The sequence below is a fragment of the Bos taurus genome, chromosome 5, assembly GCF_002263795.3.
Source record: "Bos taurus isolate L1 Dominette 01449 registration number 42190680 breed Hereford chromosome 5, ARS-UCD2.0, whole genome shotgun sequence".
Lineage (NCBI taxonomy): Eukaryota > Metazoa > Chordata > Mammalia > Artiodactyla > Bovidae > Bos > Bos taurus.
This window is the reverse complement of record NC_037332.1, coordinates 38,253,765-38,275,969: the sequence shown is the minus strand read 5'-3', so window position 1 is coordinate 38,275,969 and position 22,205 is coordinate 38,253,765. Positions and strand designations below refer to the sequence as shown.

Below are 22,205 nucleotides of genomic sequence, written 5' to 3'. Positions count from 1 at the left end.
GGCCAGTCTTTCCGTTTTTATATAACTCATTAAAAAAATAATAATTTAAAACCTCTTCTTGTAACAGCTACTTAATACTAATTATTTTTCTTAGAGCCATAAAGATATTTCTATTTATGTTGGAATCTTTTGAAAATTTGAAAAGTACCATCATAATCTCTTTGATTTTTTTTTTTCCAGATTTAAATATATTTACTTCCTTCAGTGCTTCCTTTTATTTGACATGGTTTTCATACCTTTTACTTTCCTAATTTTCTTTCTATTCCTTTTAAGTTGTGATGCCAGAAGTGAACTTTTGTCAACCATATTGTGTTACCGGCCTTTATTGAAACTGCAGGCAACTGCAATCTAGGCCATTTTCACATATATTATAATAATACGAAGAAAAAGAAAAACCCTGCAGCTTATACTTTTTTCAGGTACAGTTGTTTGTTTGTGGTTAATACATTAAAAAATAATCTAGGAATGCTGTATTTCATTTAATTAACTTTGGCTTACAATTCTCTTCCATAAAGGTCTTAAAATCTCTTTAGTGACTCTATGTACAACAGCAGATAAAAGCAGTTTTGTTTTATCCATAAATGAAGTATACTTTATGTTTTGTATTAGTCATTAATAATTAATTTGAGTAGCATAAGTCCTAATATAGAAACCTCTAGGTACGTCCCTCTGTGGATCATGTATCTAAATCATTTGCTATTACTCAACCAGTTGTGATTCCCCATATTTTTTTCTTTTCCACGTGAGAATCACAAAGCATTTCCTCTTTGGAAACAATAACATAAAGATTGCTTTGCTTTGTTGTGTAAAATCTGTTGTGATTCCTAGGGATGATCCTGTATGTACTTACAAACTCTTTGTTAATTTGTTCTAAACATTGGCTGCAGGTTAATGTCAAATTTACCAGTGATGCTCATATATAAATCAGGCTTCCCTCATAGCTCAGTTGGTAAAGAATCCACCGGCAATGCAGGAGACCCTAGTTTGATTCCTGGGTCAGGAAGATCCCCTGGAGAAGGGATAGGCTACCCACTCCAGTATTTTTGGACTTCCCTTGTGGCTCAGATGGTAAAGAATCGGCCTTTACCATCACATAGAATCAGGCTCTGTGACACTTTGGGGCTTCCCTCATAGCTCAGTTGGTAAATCATCTGCGTGCAATGCAGGAGACCTGGGTTTGATTCCTAGGTCAGGAAGATCCCCTGGAGAAGGAAATGGCAACCCACTCCAGTATTCTTGCCTGGAAAATCCCATGGACAGAGGAGCCTGGTGGGCTACACACTATGGGGTCTCAAGAGTCGAACACGAGTTAACGACTAAGCCACCACCACTGTGTGACATTTTGGTTGAATTTTTTAGAGGTCCTTACTGTGGAAGATTGACAGGTTTATTGCTTTCATTGGTCTGTATCTGATTTTATATAGCTCCGACTTTGGGTCTAGTCTCCCCTTATTTTCTTGAAATCAGCAGCCATTATTAAGAATGGAAGATATTTTAAAGAAAGACAATATTAATCAGTGTTTAATTTTGAAAGCACATCTTTCATGATAACTGAAAATGTACAGGAATTAAAAATACTATTTTGAGAAGAGTATCTTTGGAAATTAGACTCTATTATTAAACTTCAGTTTAACAAGAAAGAAAACATGTCTTAAGACCTTTTGCTGTGAATGAATTTGGAAGTCCATGCGAATTTTTGGATAATAGCTGAAATTCCAGTAAAATTTAGAGATTTAATTCTGCCTTTAGAAAGAAGGCTTTTCTGTGCAGTTGTAGAGTAATAGTGGGAACATGGAAGTAGGCTTTACCATCAGATCATGTTTATTACACAGTAGGAACCTATTTTCTTATATGCTGAATATAATAGTGTTTCTTAGCTTGAAAGTTACTTTATTTGTGTTCAGTACTCATAAATATTTTGGCCACCTGATGTGAAGAGCTGGCTTATTGGAAAATATCCTCATGTTGGAAATAATTGAAGGCAAAAGGAGAAGGGAGCAGCAGAGGATAAGATGGTTGGATAGCATCATTGATTTAGTGAACATGAATTTGAGTAAACTCAGAGATAGTGGAGGACAGAGGAGCCTGGCGTGCTGCAGTCCATAGGGTCACAAAGAGTCGGACCCAACTTGGCAACTGAACAACAAAACTCATAAAATCATTCAACAAAAATTTACACAAAAGATTTGCCAAGCAAGACAGATCCAGTCCTTGTCCTCTGAGTTTATATTTAGAGACGGAGACAGGTCATTTCATGGGACTAGGCATTTTAGGTGATACCTCAAGAGTGAGCATAAGTTGCTGGGAGGATGAAAGTAGAAAAGTATTATTGGGATGAGCTGTTTCACGTGGAATTTAATCTTGGACTCTTTAACTGATCCAAGCTGTAAATGTGCTGTTGAATTAGATTCCACAGTATATTCTTTTTGTCTGAGAACCTGTGGTTTAATCACAAGAGAGCTTTGGCTGTGAGTTTTCTGGGTGAATCCTAGGGGGTCAGCTGTAGCTTTCCTGGCACCTTCCTGAATGATGGAGGTTCTGAAACAGTAGTCAAGTAATGGCATTTTCATGTGTGTAGACATATATAGCATCCCTGTTTTAGGGCTTGTATGTTCTACCAGTAGCACACTTCCATACTTTTCAGAAATTCACTTCCATGTGTTCATAGTTAATATGTCTTAATTTTAACTGGTTGGATCTCTTACCTCCAAAAGTTGGTTATTTTGGGGAAGCAGTAGTGGTGTAGAGCTTTTTCTACCTCTGTGGTAGTTTGGTTGTTTTTTCTGTAGTCTTTTGGTATCTTTACCACAAGGATCATTTTTCTTGTGTCTCCTCCGTTTTTGTTTCATGGCCTTTTTGTGGCCATGCCACGTGGCATGCGGGATCCTAACCAAGGATCACACCTTTGCCCCTTGCAGTGGAAGCACAGAGTCCTAATCACTGAACTGCCAGGGAATTCCTTGTTTCATAATTTCTTGAATAAACAAGTAGATCGCTGAGAAATCATGTTCTTTCTAACCGAGAGCCCCAAATTTGCACATCTTCATCCATGATTCAGAAAAATGATTTCTTTAGCATCTTCATAGTCATCACATCTTCATTTGTTCATATCTTAATTTCTCTTTTAAAGCTTCAGGTATCAAAGGAGAGATGAATGTACTACCAGTGCTCTTGTTTATTTTTAATTGATAAGACTTTCAGAAATATCTAATTTTACTCATATCAGGCACTGTACAAAGCATTTAATAGTTTGCAAGATATAGCCCTAACTTTATTCTCTCTCCAGCGATACTTAAAAATTTTTTTCCCTAGCAAAGTATTTTGTTCCTATATGGGTTATCAATAATTAATAATGCTTGATTGGATGAATCTGGTTAAATTTATCATTGCTTTCATCAGAACACATGAGCAAGAAAGTATGTTTCTGAAAGATCATATCAGATTTACAGCTACTATATTCAAAGAGACAGTGAATATTATTAAATTCTTACAGACTTTTAGGTGTTTGTTGGAACACTGAGTTGCTTCTTTGGCTTTTTATTTCATCTGCATGGGAAGAACTAGTCTGTGGAACCAGTATTTGAAATTCTTGTTCATTTTCTTCCTCACCATTTATTCTTTCACTCACTAATATATTAACTGGGATTTTGATTTCCATATTGCCAACTTTAGAATTTTCTTTCTTTCATCCTACTTTAGAACCTTTTTTTTTTTTTTTTTGCAAGTCACAGCAAATACAGGAATGTATTGAGTCCTGTTGCCAACATGGTCAAGTAGGAGTTAGTTGTGCTTACTAAGATCACATATAAGATGAATTTGAGGTAATGGCCAAGTACCTACAGAGTAGCTAGCATTCTGTCCATTAGAAATATAGACTTATGAGTGTAAAGAGTTGAGAGACATTTGTCTTGTTTTCCTAGTATTGATTGGAGCCAAATAAGAACAGAACAAAAAAGACTGAGGATAGGAGGAACATTCATATTTAAGGAACAATAACCAACAAAGAAGAGAGAGAAAGGTAAGAAGATATAGGATGACAGACAGAAAAGTACAAAGGCGTGAAAGCAAATGGCAAAATATTAAGAACTTGTAATAGGCTACCTGTTGAGAACAAGGCAGAACGACTACTTGCAGGTAGTCATCGTATGACCAGGGAACTGGTATGATGGAGCATGAAAACTTTCTCAGGTGTCTTTTTTTATTTCTAGGGGTGATTCATCTTTCACTCTTGATTTTTTGGTGTCATTCTTTAATCCTTTATATATTTACTTTATGGAGGAGGTTAGATTAGATGCTTATACTGATGAGTAAGATGTGTGATACCTGTCTTTAACCTTTGGTGTCTTATTATAGGGTCCTTTTTTCATGACTTTCTGGCCATGCTCTCCTTGGTTAGCCTCGTTCTCATTCACCATTGTTGGACCGAATCTTAACAGAGTTTTTCTCCTACTTTGTTATTTATTTCTCTTTAGTGGTATTTGCTCAGGCAGCCCAACTTGAAGACAGGGTAGGAAAGATGTTAGGGTTACCAGCAAATGCTCAGAAGTTCCTGTTCTCGTTATTCCTACTTCTGGGTTCTTCTCTTGTTCCTTCTGGGCGCAGAGGTGCTGGTGTTAATTCCTCCCTGCCCACCTTTCCCTAGAGTCCGTGCGTGCTGGTGCCTGCTACAAACGGCAGAATGAAGGAAGGCCAGAAAGAGGTGAGTTTTCAGCTAGATTTTGATTTGGGATTGTGAAGGGTGGAGGGTTATAATTGATAGAGGTTATAGAAATGGGAAAGTGTATAAACTCTCCCGTTAGTCTGCTGTGGGAACCAGAGTTGAACAACAGCAGGCTCACATAGTAGGATTTGGGTAGATAAGTGGGTTTGTTGTATAAGCTAGCCCATTCCTGGTTAGAAACAGCTACCTAAGAGGAGGTTGAGATCTGTAGAAGAGACATTGGCAGATAGAATCTAACAGCAGTAGGGTCAGGGCATTTCTATTTTTTGTTTTTGTGCTCTTTCTGCTGCCATCTGTATCATCCTTTTTCGTTTATCCTTTGCTTTTTGCCTGTCCTTCCCCTTCATGTAACTGGTGTATGTGAATATATGTTGATATTTGATCAACCACTGCCCTATCCTTCAGTGTTCCTTTGCTTCTGCACAGTGAGATTGGTTGAAATCTGCTTAAATTAGCCTTATGCAGCTAAAATGATGAGAGATCCTAAGACAACACTTTGACATCATACTTGGCATACCTGTACTGCTGATGTTTTATTTGTAAAGGAAATGCTAAATAAGAAATTAACAGCTGCTTGTGAAAATTTTTTGTTGTTGTTGTTGCTATATTTAGCTGCTATGTGCCAGAATTGAGCCTGTAATTATGCCTTTAATTAACATAGTGTGCTGTACTGATTGGTCCAGTTCTTCATCTTTGAAGGAAATATTTATCAGAATACACTAAAGAGGTCATTGTGTCCTAAGGGTAGAAAAATAATTCATCTCTTCACCAATTTTTGAGCACCTACTCTTTTCTTAAAGGCAGGCCTTGGGTATTCAGAAAACAAATAAGCTTCTCTAGGAGTTTTAGATGCGATGGGATAGACTGACACTGTCACATTATGATGTGGGATTTGCCATGTACAGTGGAAATTCAGTAGGGAATGACTGGATAAACCATGTTCTTAGTTATTTGGGGATATAGTGATGATTGGTATCCTTTTACTTTTGATTTTTAAGGTCTATAAGAACTTTTAAACTTGCTTAGTATGAAAGTCTCTTAATGGTATCACAAGTTAAAAGATTCTAGAATTCTGTCTTTATAAAGACTATTGGAGCTTCAGAGTTGGAGTACTGTACCTGTAGCAGGGGAGTCTTCAACCTCAGCACTATTAACATTTGAGGCTGCATAATTCTTTATTGTGGAGGTCTGTTCTGTGCATTTGTAGGATGTTTAGCAGCATCCCTAACCTCTATTTGTCATGTGCCAATGGCACTCACCCATTTGAGACAATCAAAAATATCTTCACACATATGCACATATTGTGGGTGGGGAGAGGTGTGGGGGTGTCTTGAGAAAGGCAGGTCTTCAGGACATTGGAAAGAGATGTTATTTACTACTTCTTCAGGTAGTTGGAAGCCCTTGAGCCTCCAGGTCCTTACTTAGCTATTGTGACCACAGCAGGAAGAACTTAGGAGGCTTTTTGACTGAAGCTGGCTTTGCTTCAGTTTAAAGGTCATTTGTCTCTGCTTTTGCTCTTGACTGCTTTCCTGGCCTTAACCCACTATCCAGCCTTGACCAATTTCTGTGCCACTCCAAACTTGGTGCCACTTTTTCTTCTCTCCATAGTTAAAGTTTCCTAGCCCTTGAAAGCAGAGAATACATATTACCTTTGACATATAGTCAATTTAATGAAATGTTTTTCTATTAGTAACAGCTCACTGTTATTTAAAAAATTATGTTTAGCTAAACCTTTTTTGTTTTTTTTGTTGTTGTTGCTGTTGAACTGGTTAAAGTAATATTTAAATTTATTTTCTGGCTTAAATTTCCATAAAAGCAATAATATATACATAGAGCACTTTGGGAGTGTCTGAAGTGACTAAAGATAAAAGCTAGTGACTTTATCTCATATGGATTTATTTTTAATTATTCAATATATATTTGAGCACTTATATCAGGTGCTGGATTAGTACTGTATTACAGTGTTCCAGTTTTTATTTTTTAAACATTTCATGAATACCTGCTAAATTCCTTACGTGTCTTTCTCTTGAGCTTCTGCATAATTAGCTAATATTTAGCTAATTCTCTTTTGTAGTATTTATATAATAACCTCCATTGGATTTTTATTGTGTGTGATGCATTAAAAGTTAGCTTTTCAGAATTTGGAAGAGGAAGCATTTATGATTTTAAAATGGTTTTGCCTTTCCTCAAGTCTTCTCTGTTGTTCCATGTTTGCTAACTGGCACTGATATGACCTAGACTGCCATCATGTGTACAGTCTTTTGGTTCTAGATTATTTGAAATTTTCAATGGTGCCCAGCCTATAAGAGAGATTTAGATATTAACAAATTTAATAATGTAATAAAGATTTCAGTACTAAAATATATGACTTCTGTCCTTTGTTTATTCACTTACAGAATCAGTCTAGTTGAAAACAAATGAGCTAGAAAATTGTATTTTATATTTTCTTATATAGGTAAAGAAAGACCTGTTCAGCCTTTGAAAACATCAAGAGACACTTCACCCTCAAGTTCTTCAGCAGTTGCTTCATCAAAGGTTTGTTGTATTTCTAAAATTAATTTAAAGAAGGATTACAAAGTAGATGAGATAGACTGTCTAGTACAGTGCTTTTATTCTTTACTATCACACCTAATGGGGGTAATTTGCTACATTAAAATCTTGAGTTTTAAGTAACCATAATTTGAAAATAGCCACTAGAGTAAATGAGCAGTTTTCTTACGGAATTATTTCCACAGGTTATGCTAAAATTAGTACTTACTGTATGCCTTCTCATCTTGACAATACCTGAGTGGGAAAGAATATTCAGATGGTGTGTATTTGAGAGAATATGCTTTTATTTTGGAAATGACCTAACAGTGACCTAACATTTATTGTATAATTACTTGATTCTTGATAATATATCATATATTTTTTTCTGTTATTAATTCATATAAAAATTCTATGATGTAGGTAAGTATGTTTCCATTCGAAGTTAAATAATTTTCTCAAATTATTTCACTGATGAGTTATCCCCAACATTTAAGAATACCTATACTTCTCAAACTCTTCCAAAAAATAAAAGAGGGTCAAACACTTCCAACATTGTTTTATGAGACTAGCATTATCCTGGTACCAAAACCAGACAAGAACATTACAAGGAAAGAAAATTACAGGCCAATATCTCTGCAAAGTCTCTTAGTCAGAATTTATCAAATCAAATTCATCAGCACATGATCAAGTGGGATTTATTCTAGGCATGCTAGGATGGTTTGGTATCTGCAGATCAATCAGTGTGATGCTGATTGATAGTGTAGTGTGATACACTACATTAATAAAATGAAGGATAAAAATCATAGTAGCATCTTACTAGATGCAGAAAAAGTATTTGATAAAATTTAATATAGTTTGATAAAAAGTCAACAAAGGGGGCATGAGGGAACATCCCTCAACAAAATAAAGGCTATATTTGTCAAGCCAATAGCCAACATCATTGTCAAAGCATTTACTCTAGGATCAGGAACAAGATAAGGATGCCCAGTCTCACCAGTTTTATTCAACATAATATTGGAAGTCCTAGCCAGAGCAATTAGGCAAGGAATAGAAATAAAAAGCATCCAAATTAGAAAGGAAGAAGTAAAACTGTCACTATTTTTGGATTACATGATATTACATATAGAAGACACTAAAAAAGAAAATCAAACAAGCAAGTGGGACCTAATTAAGCTTAAAAGCTTTTGCAGAACAAAGGAAACCATTAATAAAATAAAAAGACAACCTACAAAATGGGAGAAAATATTTGCAAATGGTATGACCAATAAGGACTTAATATACAAAGTATATAAATAGTTCATACACCTCAATATCAAAAAACAGAAGACCTGAATATGAATTTTTCCAAAGAAGACATACAGGCTAATAGGTACATGAAAAGATGCTCAACATTGCTAATTATTAGACAAATGCAAATCATAACCACAATGAGCTATTGCCTTGCACCATTTAAAATAGCTGTCATCAAAAAGTATACAAATAACAAATGTTTGAGAATATATGGAGAAGAGGAAACTCTGTGCAATTGGTGAGAATGTAAATTGGAAAACAGTATAGGGATTCCTAAAAACAAAAAACAAAACAATAACTATCATATCATCTAGCAGTCTACTTCCATGTATATAAGCAAAGTAAATGAAAACAGGGTGAACACATGGCAACTCCAAGAGTGCAAGGAAGCTCTGCACCCCTTTGTTTAGCCTTGCTTAAGAATCTTTTTATCATAAACTGCTTCCTATTAGACATAAAATTCAGCCCATATGTCAACACTGGAAGGAGTTCAGCATCTGTCTGTCAGGATGCTTTCATTTGCCCATATGGCTACTTGCTTATACTAAGGAAAGGCCAAGATGGCAGAGTAGAAAGACCCTAAACCCATCTCCTTGTAAGAATAGCAAAATCACAATTTTCTGTAGAACAGTCATTGATGAGAAAGAGTGGGACCTACCAGCAAAGATCTTCTGCAACTAAAGACATAAAGAAGGAACCACAGCAAGAGAGGTAGGAAGAATGGACTCAAAATATAATAAAATCCCACACCCTTCAGGTCGGCAACCCATGGAGGATAATTACATTGCAGAAGTCCTCCCACAGGAGTAAGAGTTCTGAGTCCTACATCAGGCTCCCAAGCCCAGGGTTCTGGCACCAGGAAGACAAGCTCCTAGAGCATTTGGCTTTGAAGGCCAGCAGTGCTTAATTGCAAGAGGCCCACAGAAGTGGTGGAAATAGACACTTCACTCTTAAAGGAGGCACACAAAACCGCATGCATACCAGGATGCAGAGCAAAAGAAGTAATTTGATAGTTGCCTGTATAAGACGTACCTGCTGGTCCTGGAGAATCTCCTGGAGAGGCAGGGAGCAGCTGCGGCTCACCCTGGAGACGTGGACACTGGTGGCAGACATATTGGGGAACCTTCAAAGACACGAACACTGTTTCTGGCTGCTACCATCTTGGCTCACTGGAACCAAGATCTGGCCCCATTCAGCAGCCAAAGGGGTCAGTGCTGGGATTCCTCAGGCCAAACAACAAACTGGGTGGGAACACAACCCCACCCACCAACAGACAGGTTCTCTAAAGACTTCTTGACCCTATATCCACCTCTAGACATGCCCCTGAAAAATGTCCCTATCCAGCAAAGGGTCAAGAACCAGCTCTAACTACCAGTGGGTAGGCACCAACTCTTCCCACCAGGAATCCTGTACTAGCCTCTAGACTAACCTCACCCAAGAGGGGAAAGACAGCAAAAGCAAGCCAGGCCTACTCTGGGACCAGTTGTACCCTTGTCTTGACCACAGCAGGCCAGCACAGCCTTCTGGACACCCTAGACCCCATATACAACTGTTTTAGGAACTGGCCTCCCCACCTCAGTGATCAGAAATGAGCTCTGAGATCCCTGAATGCTACAGCCAGACTCCAGAAATTGGTTCTGCCTGCCAGTAGTCTGGCATTATCCCTAGGATCTGACCTCACCCGCCAGTGGGTGGGCAACAGCTCCAGAGTCTTCAAAACTCTAACCCTGCTCAGTAGTGAGCCAGCACTAGCTCCATGGCCCCCTAGGATTCTGCAGCCAGCTACCTTGTGACCAGGTACCACTACACAGTAGCCAGCAGCATCTGCACAAGACAGGGCCTGGCAACCAACTGGATTAGGGGCCAACCAAGTCTACTAGACTTCCCACATAATCAGCCCACCATAACAGAAGGACCCATGCAGCCTTCTTAAGGGGAATGCTCAGAGCATATAGCGTAGGTGATGACACTGCTAGGACGCATAGGACATCTCCTAGAGAACACCACTTTTCCAAGGTGGAGAAACATCACTGACCTCTCACATAGATAAAAACACAAATAGCAAATTAGACAAAATGAAGCATCATAGGAATATGTTCTAGACAAATAAGATATAACCTCAGAAGAAGAATTTAAATGAAGATTGGCAGTCTACCTGAAAAAGAGTTCAGAATAATGATCGTAAAGATGATCAAAGAACTTGGGAGGAGAGTAGATGTATAGAGTGAGAAGTTAGAAGGTTTTTTTTTAAAAAAACAGAAAATATAAAGAACAACCAGAGATGAAGAATACAATAGCTGAAATGAAAAATAGACTAGAAAGAATATTAGATTAAATGATAGAGAAGAATAAGTCAATGAGCTGGAAGAGAAAATAGTGGAAATGACTGCCAATGAATAGAACAAAGACAAAAAGAGACCTCTGGGACCACATGAAGCACATTAATATTCACATTATAGGGGCCTTAGAAGGAAAAGAGAGGGAAAGGACCTGAGAAAATTAAAGATAAGTGAAAATATTAAAAGCAGCAAGGGAAATACAGCAAATAGCATACAAGGGACCTCCCATAAGACGATGGGAGCTGATTTTTCAACAGAAATTCTGCAGGCCAGAAGGGAGTGGCATGATATATTTAAAGGAAGGGAAAAACCTGCAACCAAGAATACTTTGGGCTTCCCTGGTGGCTCAGTGGCACAGAATCCACCTGCCAATGCAGGAGACGTGGTTCGATCCCTGGGTCAGAAAGATTCCCTGGAGAAGGAAATTGCAACCCACTCCAGTATTCTTGCCTGGGAAATTCCATGGACAGAGGAACCTGGTGGGCTATAGTCAATGAGGTCACAAAAGAGTTGGACATAACTTAGTGACTAAACAACAATAAGAATACTTTACCCATTAAGGCTCTCATTCAGATCTGATGGTGAAATCAAAAGCTTTATAGGCAAGCCAAAACTAAAGGAATTCAGCACCACTAAACCAGCTTTAAAACAAATGTTAAAGGAACTTCTGTAGGTGGGAAAAAAAACGACCACCACAGGAATACAAGAAAATTATGAAATGAAAAAGCTAACCAGTAAAGGCAAACATACTATAAAGGTAGAAAATCACCTATACACAAAGCTAGTAGGGAGGTTAAAAGACACAAGTAGTGAAATCATTTGTATCCGCAATAAGCAATTAAGGTATACACAAAACAATTAGATATAAAATTAAAGACAGTAATCATGAAGTGAAGAGAGTACAAACATAGGGCCTTAAAAATGCATTTGAAATTAAGAGATCAGCAACTTGATATATTGCTATAAAGAAATCTCATTATAACCACAAACCAAAAAAATCTATAAAATATGTACAGACTAGAAAAAGAAATCCAAACATAATACTAACGATAGTTATCAAATCACAAGAGAAGAGAACAAAAGAAGAAAGGGGGAAAAAAGACCTAAAACAGCAAAATTGCAATAAGAATATATATATTGATAACTATCTTAAGTGTAAATAAACTAAATGTTCCACCCAAAGACATAGGTGGCTGCATAGATACAATAAGACTCATATATATGCTATGTACAAAAGACTAACTTTAAGCTTCTGCACATCAAAGGAAAATATTAGCAAGGTGAAAAGACAGCCTTCAGAATGGGAGAAAATAATAGCAAATGAAGCAACTGACAAACAACTAATCTCAAAAATATACAAGCAACTCCTACAGCTCAACTCCAGAAAAATAAATGACCCAATCAAAAAATGGGCCAAAGAACTAAATAGACATTTCTCCAAAGAAGACATACAGATGGCTAACAAACACATGAAAAGATGCTCAACATCACTCATTATCAGAGAAATGCAAATCAAAACCACTATGAGGTACCATTTCACACCAGTCAGAATGGCTGCGATCCAAAAGTCTACAGACAATAAATGCTGGAGAGGGTGTGGAGAAAAGGGAATCCTCTTACACTGTTGGTGGGAATGCAAACTAGTACAGCCACTATGGAGAACAGTGTGGAGATTCCTTAAAAAACTGGAAATAGAACTGCCTTATGATCCAGCAATCCCACTGCTGGGCATACACACTGAGGAAACCAAAAGGGAAAGAGACACATGTACCCCAATGTTCATCGCAGCACTGTTTATAATAGTCAGGACATGGAAGCAACCTAGATGTCCATCAGCAGATGCATGGATAAGAAAGCTGTGGTATGTATACACAATGGAGTATTACTCAGCCATTAAAAAGAATACATTTGAATCAGTTCTAATGAGGTGGATGAAACTGGAGCCTATTATACAGAGTGAAGTAGGCCAAAAGGAAAAACACCGATACAGTATACTAACACATATATATGGAATTTAGAAAGATGGTAACAATAACCCTGTGTATGAGACAGCAAAAGAGACACTGATGTATAGATCAGTCTTATGGACTCTGTGGGAGAGGGAGAGGGTGGGAAGATTTGGGAGAATAGCATTGAAACATGTGAAATATCATGTATGAAACAAGATGCCAGTCCGGGTTCGATGCATGATACTGGATGCTTGGGGCTAGTGCACTGGGACGACTCAGAGGGATGGTATGGGGAGGGAGGAGGGAGGAAGGTTCAGGATGGGGAACACATGTATACCTGTGGCGGATTCATTTTGATATTTGGCAAAACTAATACAATTATGTAAAGTTTAAAAATTAAATTAAAAAAATAGAATTAAAAAAAAAATGACTAACTTCAGGTGTAGAGTTATATATAGACTGAAAGGGAGGGGATGGAGGAAGGTATTCCATGCAAATGGAAATTAAAAGAAAGCTGGAGTAGCAAATTCTTATCTCAGACAAAATAGACTTTAATGAAGACTAACAGGAGACAAAGAAGGACACTATATAGGGATCAAAGGGCCAATCCAAGAAGAAGATATAACAATTGTAAATATGTATGTACCCAACATTCGAGGAACTCAGTGTATAAGGCAAATATTAACAGACACAGAAGGAAAAATTGACAATTACTGTAGGGGAGTTTAATACCCTACTTATTAGGTTGGTGAAAAAGTAATTGTGATTTCGGACCATGAATTTTAAATTGTTATAATGAGGCTCAAGCACATTTTTATTAATCAAAATAGAAACCATTACAATCAACCCATTTTTGCCAGCGAGAGATAAGTTTGTTAATTCCTGGAGCACAAAATCCATGTCTCAGGATTCAACAAATTCTTGGAAAGCACTTTCCTTCTTTGTTCTGGAGGCTTTGGAGCTGCTGCTTGGTCTAACCAGTGAGCTGGTCATCACCGATTGTGTGAAATCCACTTGTTTCACATCACAATCTGATCTAGAAATAGTTAATGGTTGTTTCACAGAATAAGAGAAGATGACACTTCAAAATGACATTTTTTTTTTTTTTTTTTGCTTTTCGGTCAGCTTATGAGGCACCCACTTATTGAACTTTTTCACCTTTCCAATTTGCTTCAAATGCTGAATGACCATATAGTGGTTGATGTTAAGTTCTTTGGCAACTTCTCATGTAGTTGTAAGAGGATCAACTTTGATGATCCTTTCAGTTGGTTGTTGTCAACTTCCAATGACTGGCCACTGCACTCCTCATCTTCAGAACTCTTGTCTCCTTTGCAGAACTCCTTGAACCACCGCTGCACTGTATGTTTGTTAGTTCCTGGGCCAGATGTGTTGTTGATACTGCAAGATGTCTCCAATGCTTTCCTTTGAACTCAAATAAGAAAACTGCTTGAATATGCTTTTTGTCTAACATCATTTCCCTAGTCTAAAATAAATATAAAATAAACATAAAATAAACAGCAATAAGTCATTAGTAATAAAGCATAAAGCAAGAAATGCACATTAAAATAATGTATAACATAACCACATTTAAGAATGTATTCCAGTATCAAATTGCAGAGTTCAACAGTGCAAAACCAAAATTACTTTTGCACCAACTTTAATACATCAATTGACAGATCATCTAGACAGAAAATCAGTAAGGGAACACAGACCTTAAATATAATACATTAGACAAAAAGGACTTGATTGATATTTACAGAGCATTCAATCTGAAAGCACCAGAATACACATTGTTTTCAAGTGTAAATGGCACATTCTCCAAAATGGATTGCTAGCTAGGCCACAAAACAAGCCTTAGTAAATTTAAGAACATTGAAATCATATCAAGCATCCTTTCTGACCACAAGGATATGAAAGTAGAAATCAACTACAAGAAAAAAAAACCTACAAAAAACACAGACACATTGGAGGCAAAACAATAAGCCATTAAAGGGCCAATGGATCATTGAAGAAATCAAAGGAAATTAAAGCAGTATCTCAGGTAGAGATCTGCTTTTTTTTTTTGGACTGTGCTGCATGGCTTGCAGGATCTCAGTTCCCTGACTAGGGATTGAATTCATGCCACAACAGTGAAAGCCTGAAATCCTAACCACTAGGCTACCAGGGAACTCCCTTGCATTTCTGTGTTTATTGTAGTGTTATTCGCTATAGCCAAAATGTGGAAACAGCCTAACTGGCCCTCAATGAATGAATGGATAAAGGAAGTATGATGTGTGTGTGTGTGTGTGTGTGTGCGTGTGCGTGTAATTTATTTATATATATATATATATATATATATATATATATATATATATGAATATTATTCAACCATGAAAAAGGAGGGCATCTTACCATTTGTGACAGCATGGATGGACTTTGAGGGCATTATGCTAAGTAAAAGAAGCCAGATGGAGAAACATGAGTATTGCATGATCTCATTTATATGTGGAATCTAAAGAAGGCAAATTCACAGAAAGAAGGGTGGTTACCAGCCTCTGGAGGATGATAGGCAAGGGAAACTGTTGTCAGAGATTATAAACTTGAAGCTACAATGTGTATCAGTTCTGGGTATCTAATGTATAACATAGTTTTGTAGTTAACAATACTCTTGTTATAATTGAAATTTGCTAATAGATTTTTAATGTTCTAACTACAAAGAAGAAATACCAATTGTGTCATCATGCAAGTATTAGCATATTAACACTATGGCTGTGATTATGTTGCAATGAAAAAAGTAGGTATATATCTCCAATTATGGCAAGGCTTAGGTGTTAAATAATTTTCTCAAGGACATGACTAGTCTTCACTGCATCATTCTTCACAGGCCTTCCTTCCCAGCATTCCTAAACGTGTTGAAAAGATGATTCATGGTTCTGATCCTCAAAATTTTAAATTTGTGGTGTTGCTGAGATTCTCTCCACCAGCCTCCCACATTCTTTCTCTTTCCATGAGTGTTGTTACTTTTCTTCTCTTTTTTCTCCACTTCTTTTTGGTTTCTGTCTTTAGTATGTCTGGCTTTTCTGTAAGAATAGATATCATCTGGTGGGCTATGCTGGTGTTCACAGGGCATCTGCTTCTCTGCCTCAAATAAAAGAAAAATGTGTTTTTGTGGCGACTTGTGTCTTTGGCGCTTTCCCAGAACTCTGAGGATGTTAGAATGGTGGATTTTGAATAGAAAAGATTGTTGTTTTTTTTTTTTTAACCATATCAAGGGTTCTTTACCCATCTGAAACACTGGCTTGTTTTGTGTGTGTGTGTGTGTGTTTGGTTATATAGGAAAGAATGAAGAGTAAAAATAGTACTTCCCATAATTTAAATATTATGATATTTGAGATATTTATTTCCCTTTAACTATAATATGGTGTTTCAAATCCTAAAAGTTGATGCTGTTAAAGTGCTGCACCCAATATGTCAGCAAATTTGGAAGACTCAGCAATGGCCACAGGACTGGAAAAGGTCAGTTTTCATTCCAATCCCAAAGAAAGGCAATGCCAAAGAATGTTCAAACTACCACACAATTGCACACATCTCACATGCTAGCGAAGTCATGCTCAAAATTCTCCAAGCCAGGCTTCAACAGTATGTTAACTGAACCGAGAACTTCCAGATGTTCAAGCTGAATTTAGAAAAGGCAGAGGAACCAAAGATCAAATTGCCAACATCTGTTGGATCCTAGAAAAAGCAAGAAATTCCAGAAAAACATCTGCGTCTGCTTCATTGACTACGCTAAAGCCTTTGACTGTGTGGATCACAACACACTGTGGGAAGTTCTTCAGGAGATGGGAATACCAGACCACCTTACCTGCCTCCTGAGAAATCTGTATGCAGGTCAAAAAGCAACAGTTAGAACCAGACATGGAACAATGGACTGGGTCCAAATTGGGAAAGGAGTACGTCAAGGTGGTATCTTGTCACCCTGCTTATTTAACTTATATGCAAAATACATCATGTGAAATGCCAGGCTGAATGAAGCACAAGCTGGAATCAAGATTTCTGGGAGAAAGATTGCTGCATATCAGTAACCTCAGATATGCAGATGATACCAACTTTATGGCAGAAAATGAATAAGAACTAAAAAGCCTCTTGATGAAAGTTAAAGAGGAGAGTCAAAATGCTGGCTTAAAACTCAGTGTTCAGAAAACAGAAGATAATGGCATCTGGTCTCATCACTTCATGGCAAATAGATGGGGAAACAATGGAAACAGTGACAGAGTTTATTTACCTGGGCTTCAAAATCACTCTAGATGGTGACTGCAGCCATGAAATTAAAAGACACTTGTTTCTTAGAAGAAAAGCTATGACAAATCTAGAAAGCGTATTAAAAAGCAGAGATATTACCTTGCAGACAAAGGTCCATCTAGTCAGAGCTGTGGTTTTTCTAGTACTCATGTATGGATGTGAGAATTGGACCGTAAAGAAAGCTGAGTGCTGAAGAATAGATGCTTTTGAGCTGTGGTGTTGGAGAAGACTCTGGAGAGTCCCTTGGACAGCAAGGAGATGCAACCAGTCCATCCTAAAGGAAATCAGTCCTGAATATTCATTGGAAGGACTGATGCTGAAGCTGAAGCTCTAGTACTTTGGCCACCTAATGGGAACAGCTGACTCACTGGAAAAGACCCTAATGCTGGGAATGATTGAAAACAGAAGAAGGGGACGACAGAGGATGAGATGGTTGGATGGCGTCACTGACTCAGTGGACATCAGTTTGAGCAAGCTCTAGGAGCTGTTGATGGACAGAGAAGCCTGGCGTGCTGCAGTCCATGGGGCCACAAAGAGGCAGACACGACTGAGCGACTGAACTGAGCTGAATGTGATGTGAATATAAGTTACAGCATAAGACTTTGTATGTGACAAAATATACTTTAACCATGAAATCCATCCCTAGCATGGCAGCATAGTCGCACTGTGTCTGTTGTGCCAAACTGTAGCCATGGAGCAAGCAGCTCCTGACCCGGGGCAACTTTTGCAACATGCACACCTAGAGCCCTTGGACCACTCCAACCGACACTGGGCTAGAGTCTGTGGTGGATGAGGAAGCAGAAGGAATGAGGGCCCTGGGGATGGCAGGGTAACACAAATTTGGTTTTGGTTCAGGAAGATAGAAATTCGTGTTTTTGAAGCAGAAAAGTGAGCTGGAAGAAATGCCATGAACATGCAAGAAACGTAAACTGCTTACCTCACTGAACCAAGATTGGTTGAACATAGTGATCATCAGGGGGTTCTAACGGACTCACTATGGAGGCAGCCTAGTGAATTTGAGTTGTTGAGAAACTACCTTTTAGTTTACTATTCACATATCGTTGTGCCATGTCTACCAGAAAAAAGGGTGGAATTTGTTTGGCATATACTCTCTGCTGACAAAATGGACCTGAATTTTGTGGACAGACATGGAATCGATTTAGAAAACTTCCTCTTGAGAATTGGTTCACATCCCATCCTTTATAGAGACAGGCTCTTCTGTTTTTAACAGAGGAATGTAACTGGAAGGAGACTGTATATGTAACTGGATTTCAGCTGAAAGCAGACTCAGGTTGAAAATGCTTTAATGCCACATTCAGAGTGAAAAACCCAGACGAGATTTACTGAATTAAAACACTGCAGTGATGAACTACAGTCTGTCATCTCATATCTTCTTTGAGTCAGGGCTAGAGTAGTAGATTGACTGCATGGTTTATATAAAGTGCATGGAAATTATGGGCAAGTTTTCAGTGAGTGAAGTGCCACAGTAAAAGAAATGGGTGATGGACTGCAGAGTGCTGGTCCTCACATGGATGTGCATGCATGTTCTGTTGATGATATTTTGGAAGATAAAGAACATTATGCAGATCAGTTAAAGGAGTATCCTTTTCATACAGAAGTACTGCAGGTGTGTGCAGAAAACATGACTTAACATAGTATGACTTGGAGATGGCTGCTAAGGACTTAGCATCCAAGAAGCAGCAACATGAGGAACCCGCTACCGGGACCGTGAGAACATTTTCTTTGAAAGGAATGACTACCAAACTCTTTGGTCAAGAAACTCCAGAGCAAAGAGAAGCCAGAATAAAGATGCTAGAAGAACGAATAAGTGAAGGAGAACAACAACTTCAGTCTAAAAATCTGGAAGGCAGAGAATTTGTCTTGGGTTGATATTTAATGCTTGGGCTGATATTTAATGCTTCAAAGAACAAAAGAACTGTGATTTAAAGGAGGCCCTCATAAGCTATGCAGTCATGCAGATCAGTATGTGCAAAAAGGGAATTCAAGTTTGGACCAATGCTAAAGAATGCTTTAGCAAGATGTAATCCTGTGAAATGAATTTCTCTTCAATTGAAGTACCCCCAAACAGAAGCCCAAGTAAATTAAAAAAAAGTCAAGTTGTTACCGAGCATACACAAAAATACACAGTAAGTTGAGAAATTCAACTTTGTTTGATTTGGTTGTAGTTGTATTAATATAGCACAAAAGGATGTGTTTTAATGAAGATTAAATATTCTAATTTGAGGTTTTTGGGACTGGTGCGGATTCTAAAATGTTAATTAGATAAAATAGCCAACAGATTGTTGCTTCTGAACCAGTGACTGAATATCAAGGTATTAGGTCATTTCCAGATGTTCGTTTCAGTGCCTGCTGCTTCAGATCTGCTCATGTGGGGAGTTTTTTCCCTAAGATTAAATTCTTATCTTGATTTGGTAAGACCCACTAATCTCTCATAAGGGGTTAGTTTTTCTTGCCTTATAGTTGAGCTGTTTGATTTGATAAAGCTCAGCTGAAACTTAGTGTAAAATCTAAGTTATTTCTCCCACATTCATTAATGCCTCCAAACATTACATGCACTAGACAATGCCTTCAATGTGAATTTTACCAGAATTTTGGTACTGGTCAAAAATGTATGCTCCCAACAAAGAAGACTCAACTTCTTAGATGTATAGTGGAATACATTGTTATGATCTAGGAATTGCTATATAGAAAGTTTTGAATATGTGAAGTATAAGCATTAAATTCTCAAATAATTCTTAGCCTCATTGATGAGCCTAAATTTACTCTGCTTGGCCCTCTATACATGGTATATATAGCATTTCAATGTATAAGATACATGTAGTGAACATATGTGTTAAGATCTTTATTATGAACATCCTTTTTTATTGCTTGGCTGTAATTTTTATAAAGATAAATTATATTGCTTTTGTGTGTGTGTGTGTTTGTGGTATATATTCAGAAGACAAGCATCCTTGGTATGTTGCTAGCTTTGTAAAACCCTATGTGTGTACTTATTATTACTAATTATGTAAAAAAAATTTTTCAGTGGTTTAGCATTTGACTTTTTTACGTTTGCAATGTTGCTGAATTTTTTGCTGTTTGCCAAACTTATGAAATAAATAAATGAAGTATTATGTTGATTTAAAAAAAAATCCAACTCTAATGGATTTTAGATGTTTTCTTTTCTTTTCCTTATGAATTGGAAAAGAACAACTTCCTGTGTCCTTTTCCCAGGGTTACAGGCTAATTTTATTTTCTATTAATTTTTTACATGCTAGCTTTATTACCTAGATTTTCTGATGTGGTGGAAGACTTTTGCTTTTAAACATTATGGTTGCTGTCATGTAGGAATAATTCTTCAGAGTTTATTTTCTGCTGTTTTAAGTTACTTTCAAATGAGTTTTTCAAGTGTATAGATTTAATAATGGTTGAATAGAAGGATTCATTTGAAAGATTTTGCTTCCTTCTTCACTAGAGATAGCTTATAATGTTTTATTTTGTTTTGTTTTTGCTCTATAACTTTCTCTCCAAAACAGGTACCAAAAAGAGGTGTACCTTAAAAAATATATGTGTATCTAATTGTTTAAAAAGCTTTTTAGTGTTATTAATAAGTAATATTATAATAAAGGTATTACTTGTATCTTTTAAATTTTATGTATGGGTAGGGCTTTGGAGTAAGATATTTAGTCTCACCCAGTGGCCATGGAAACACTCGATGTAGACACATTGTGATTATTTTCCAGTAAATATTACAGATGGCAGTCCAGTTTTTTGGTGAATTGAATAAGGTATTAAAGGAGGTCAGGGCCTTGCATATCTAGAAGACCTGGTTTTAAGTTCCAGTTTAGCGTTTATTGGTAACTGTGTATAAATCAGTAACATATTGACATTCAGTTTTTTGGTTTATAAGTTTGTGATGATAAAGTCGACTGAGCTACTTTCATGGAATTCCATTTAATTAAAATACCTTATTTTTGGTTTGCGTATATGTACTTTATAAATAGTAGTATACGATAACTTGGGTTTTTAAATTTTTTTTTCTACTTATAGTTTTACTATAGCAAAAGAATACAGATTAGAAGAAAAAAAAGGAAGATACACACAGGGCAAGATTTGGAATGTCCCATAAATGGAGCTTCTAGTTGTCCTTTCTCTGTGGAGTCCAGACCCGTTACCTCCCCCGGCAACACACTCAAAATGTATTTCCAACTTGGTAGCTTGCCTGAGCTTCAGTCTCTAGAATTTTTATTGAGACTTCATTCCATGAACATTATTTGTTGTATTGTTGCCCATATGGTTGAACTCAGCTTCCAACTTCCTTTCTCAGAGCTTGGGTTGGTGTGTCTTTACCCAAAGCTCTATTAAACCTTTAAGGGTTTGTCTTTTTGGCACTGCTAGCCAACATGGGGACTTTTACTGCCACTGTCATATGGAGGAGGTATGTTTAGGAAGAGTGATACAACTTTACAGAAGAGATGAAGGTGACATTAAACTCCCAAGCATTACACTAGATGCTTTCAGGTCTGTTACCTCTCTTGATTCTCACAACTGCTTTATTTGAGCATGAATATAATGTTAGTAACCCCTATTTTGTAAATGAGAAAACCAAGGCTCACAGTATCATAAGATATGTATATAAAATCATCTACGCTCCCTAATGATGAAACTGCTATTCAAACCCAGCCATAGCATATCTGGACTTTTCTGTTGCATTAATTAGGAATTTACTTGATGAAATTTTGTCATTATTTATTTCATTGAATATAATTAAACATATAAAGTTGGACTCACTATAATGTCTATATATTCTGTAAATTGTATAGTGTATTAGTTAATTGTCAGTGTCTTTTGTTTCATTCATTAGATGAATTTCTAAAGCTTTATATAAATGAAATTAGAAGTCACGTCTAGTCTATATGTCCCAGACAAAAGGCAACTTAAAGAAGTTCTGTTTATTTTTGAAAAAGTAAAGAATATACATGTTCATTACATAAATTTGAATGCTTATATGATTTTAAGCATTAAGTGGGATATACTTGCTGATGTATTTGAAACTTAAAAACCCTTGAGAATTGTAACAGAACCTTTCTTTTGTTTTTA

At 37.0% G+C, this 22,205-nt stretch overlaps 1 protein-coding gene and 1 pseudogene across 15 annotated transcripts in view; both read left to right on the top strand.

Annotated features, from left to right (window-relative positions):
* The window catches only part of PPHLN1 (periphilin 1), a 175,190-nt gene that overhangs the window by 78,634 nt on the left and 74,351 nt on the right, over positions 1–22,205 (top strand). For 10 of the 15 annotated variants that reach the window (XM_005206425.5, XM_005206423.5, XM_005206418.5 and 7 more), the window contains 2 exons: positions 4,643–4,699; positions 7,176–7,255. In XM_005206425.5, coding sequence (XP_005206482.1) covers positions 4,643–4,699; positions 7,176–7,255 — 137 coding nt within the window. The remainder of the gene's footprint in view (positions 1–4,642; positions 4,700–7,175; positions 7,256–22,205) is intronic. The other 5 variants (XM_024991876.2, XM_005206422.5, XM_059886515.1 and 2 more) reach the window with 1 other exon arrangement.
* Positions 7,262–22,199, top strand: LOC100336326 (sorting nexin-4-like; annotated as a pseudogene).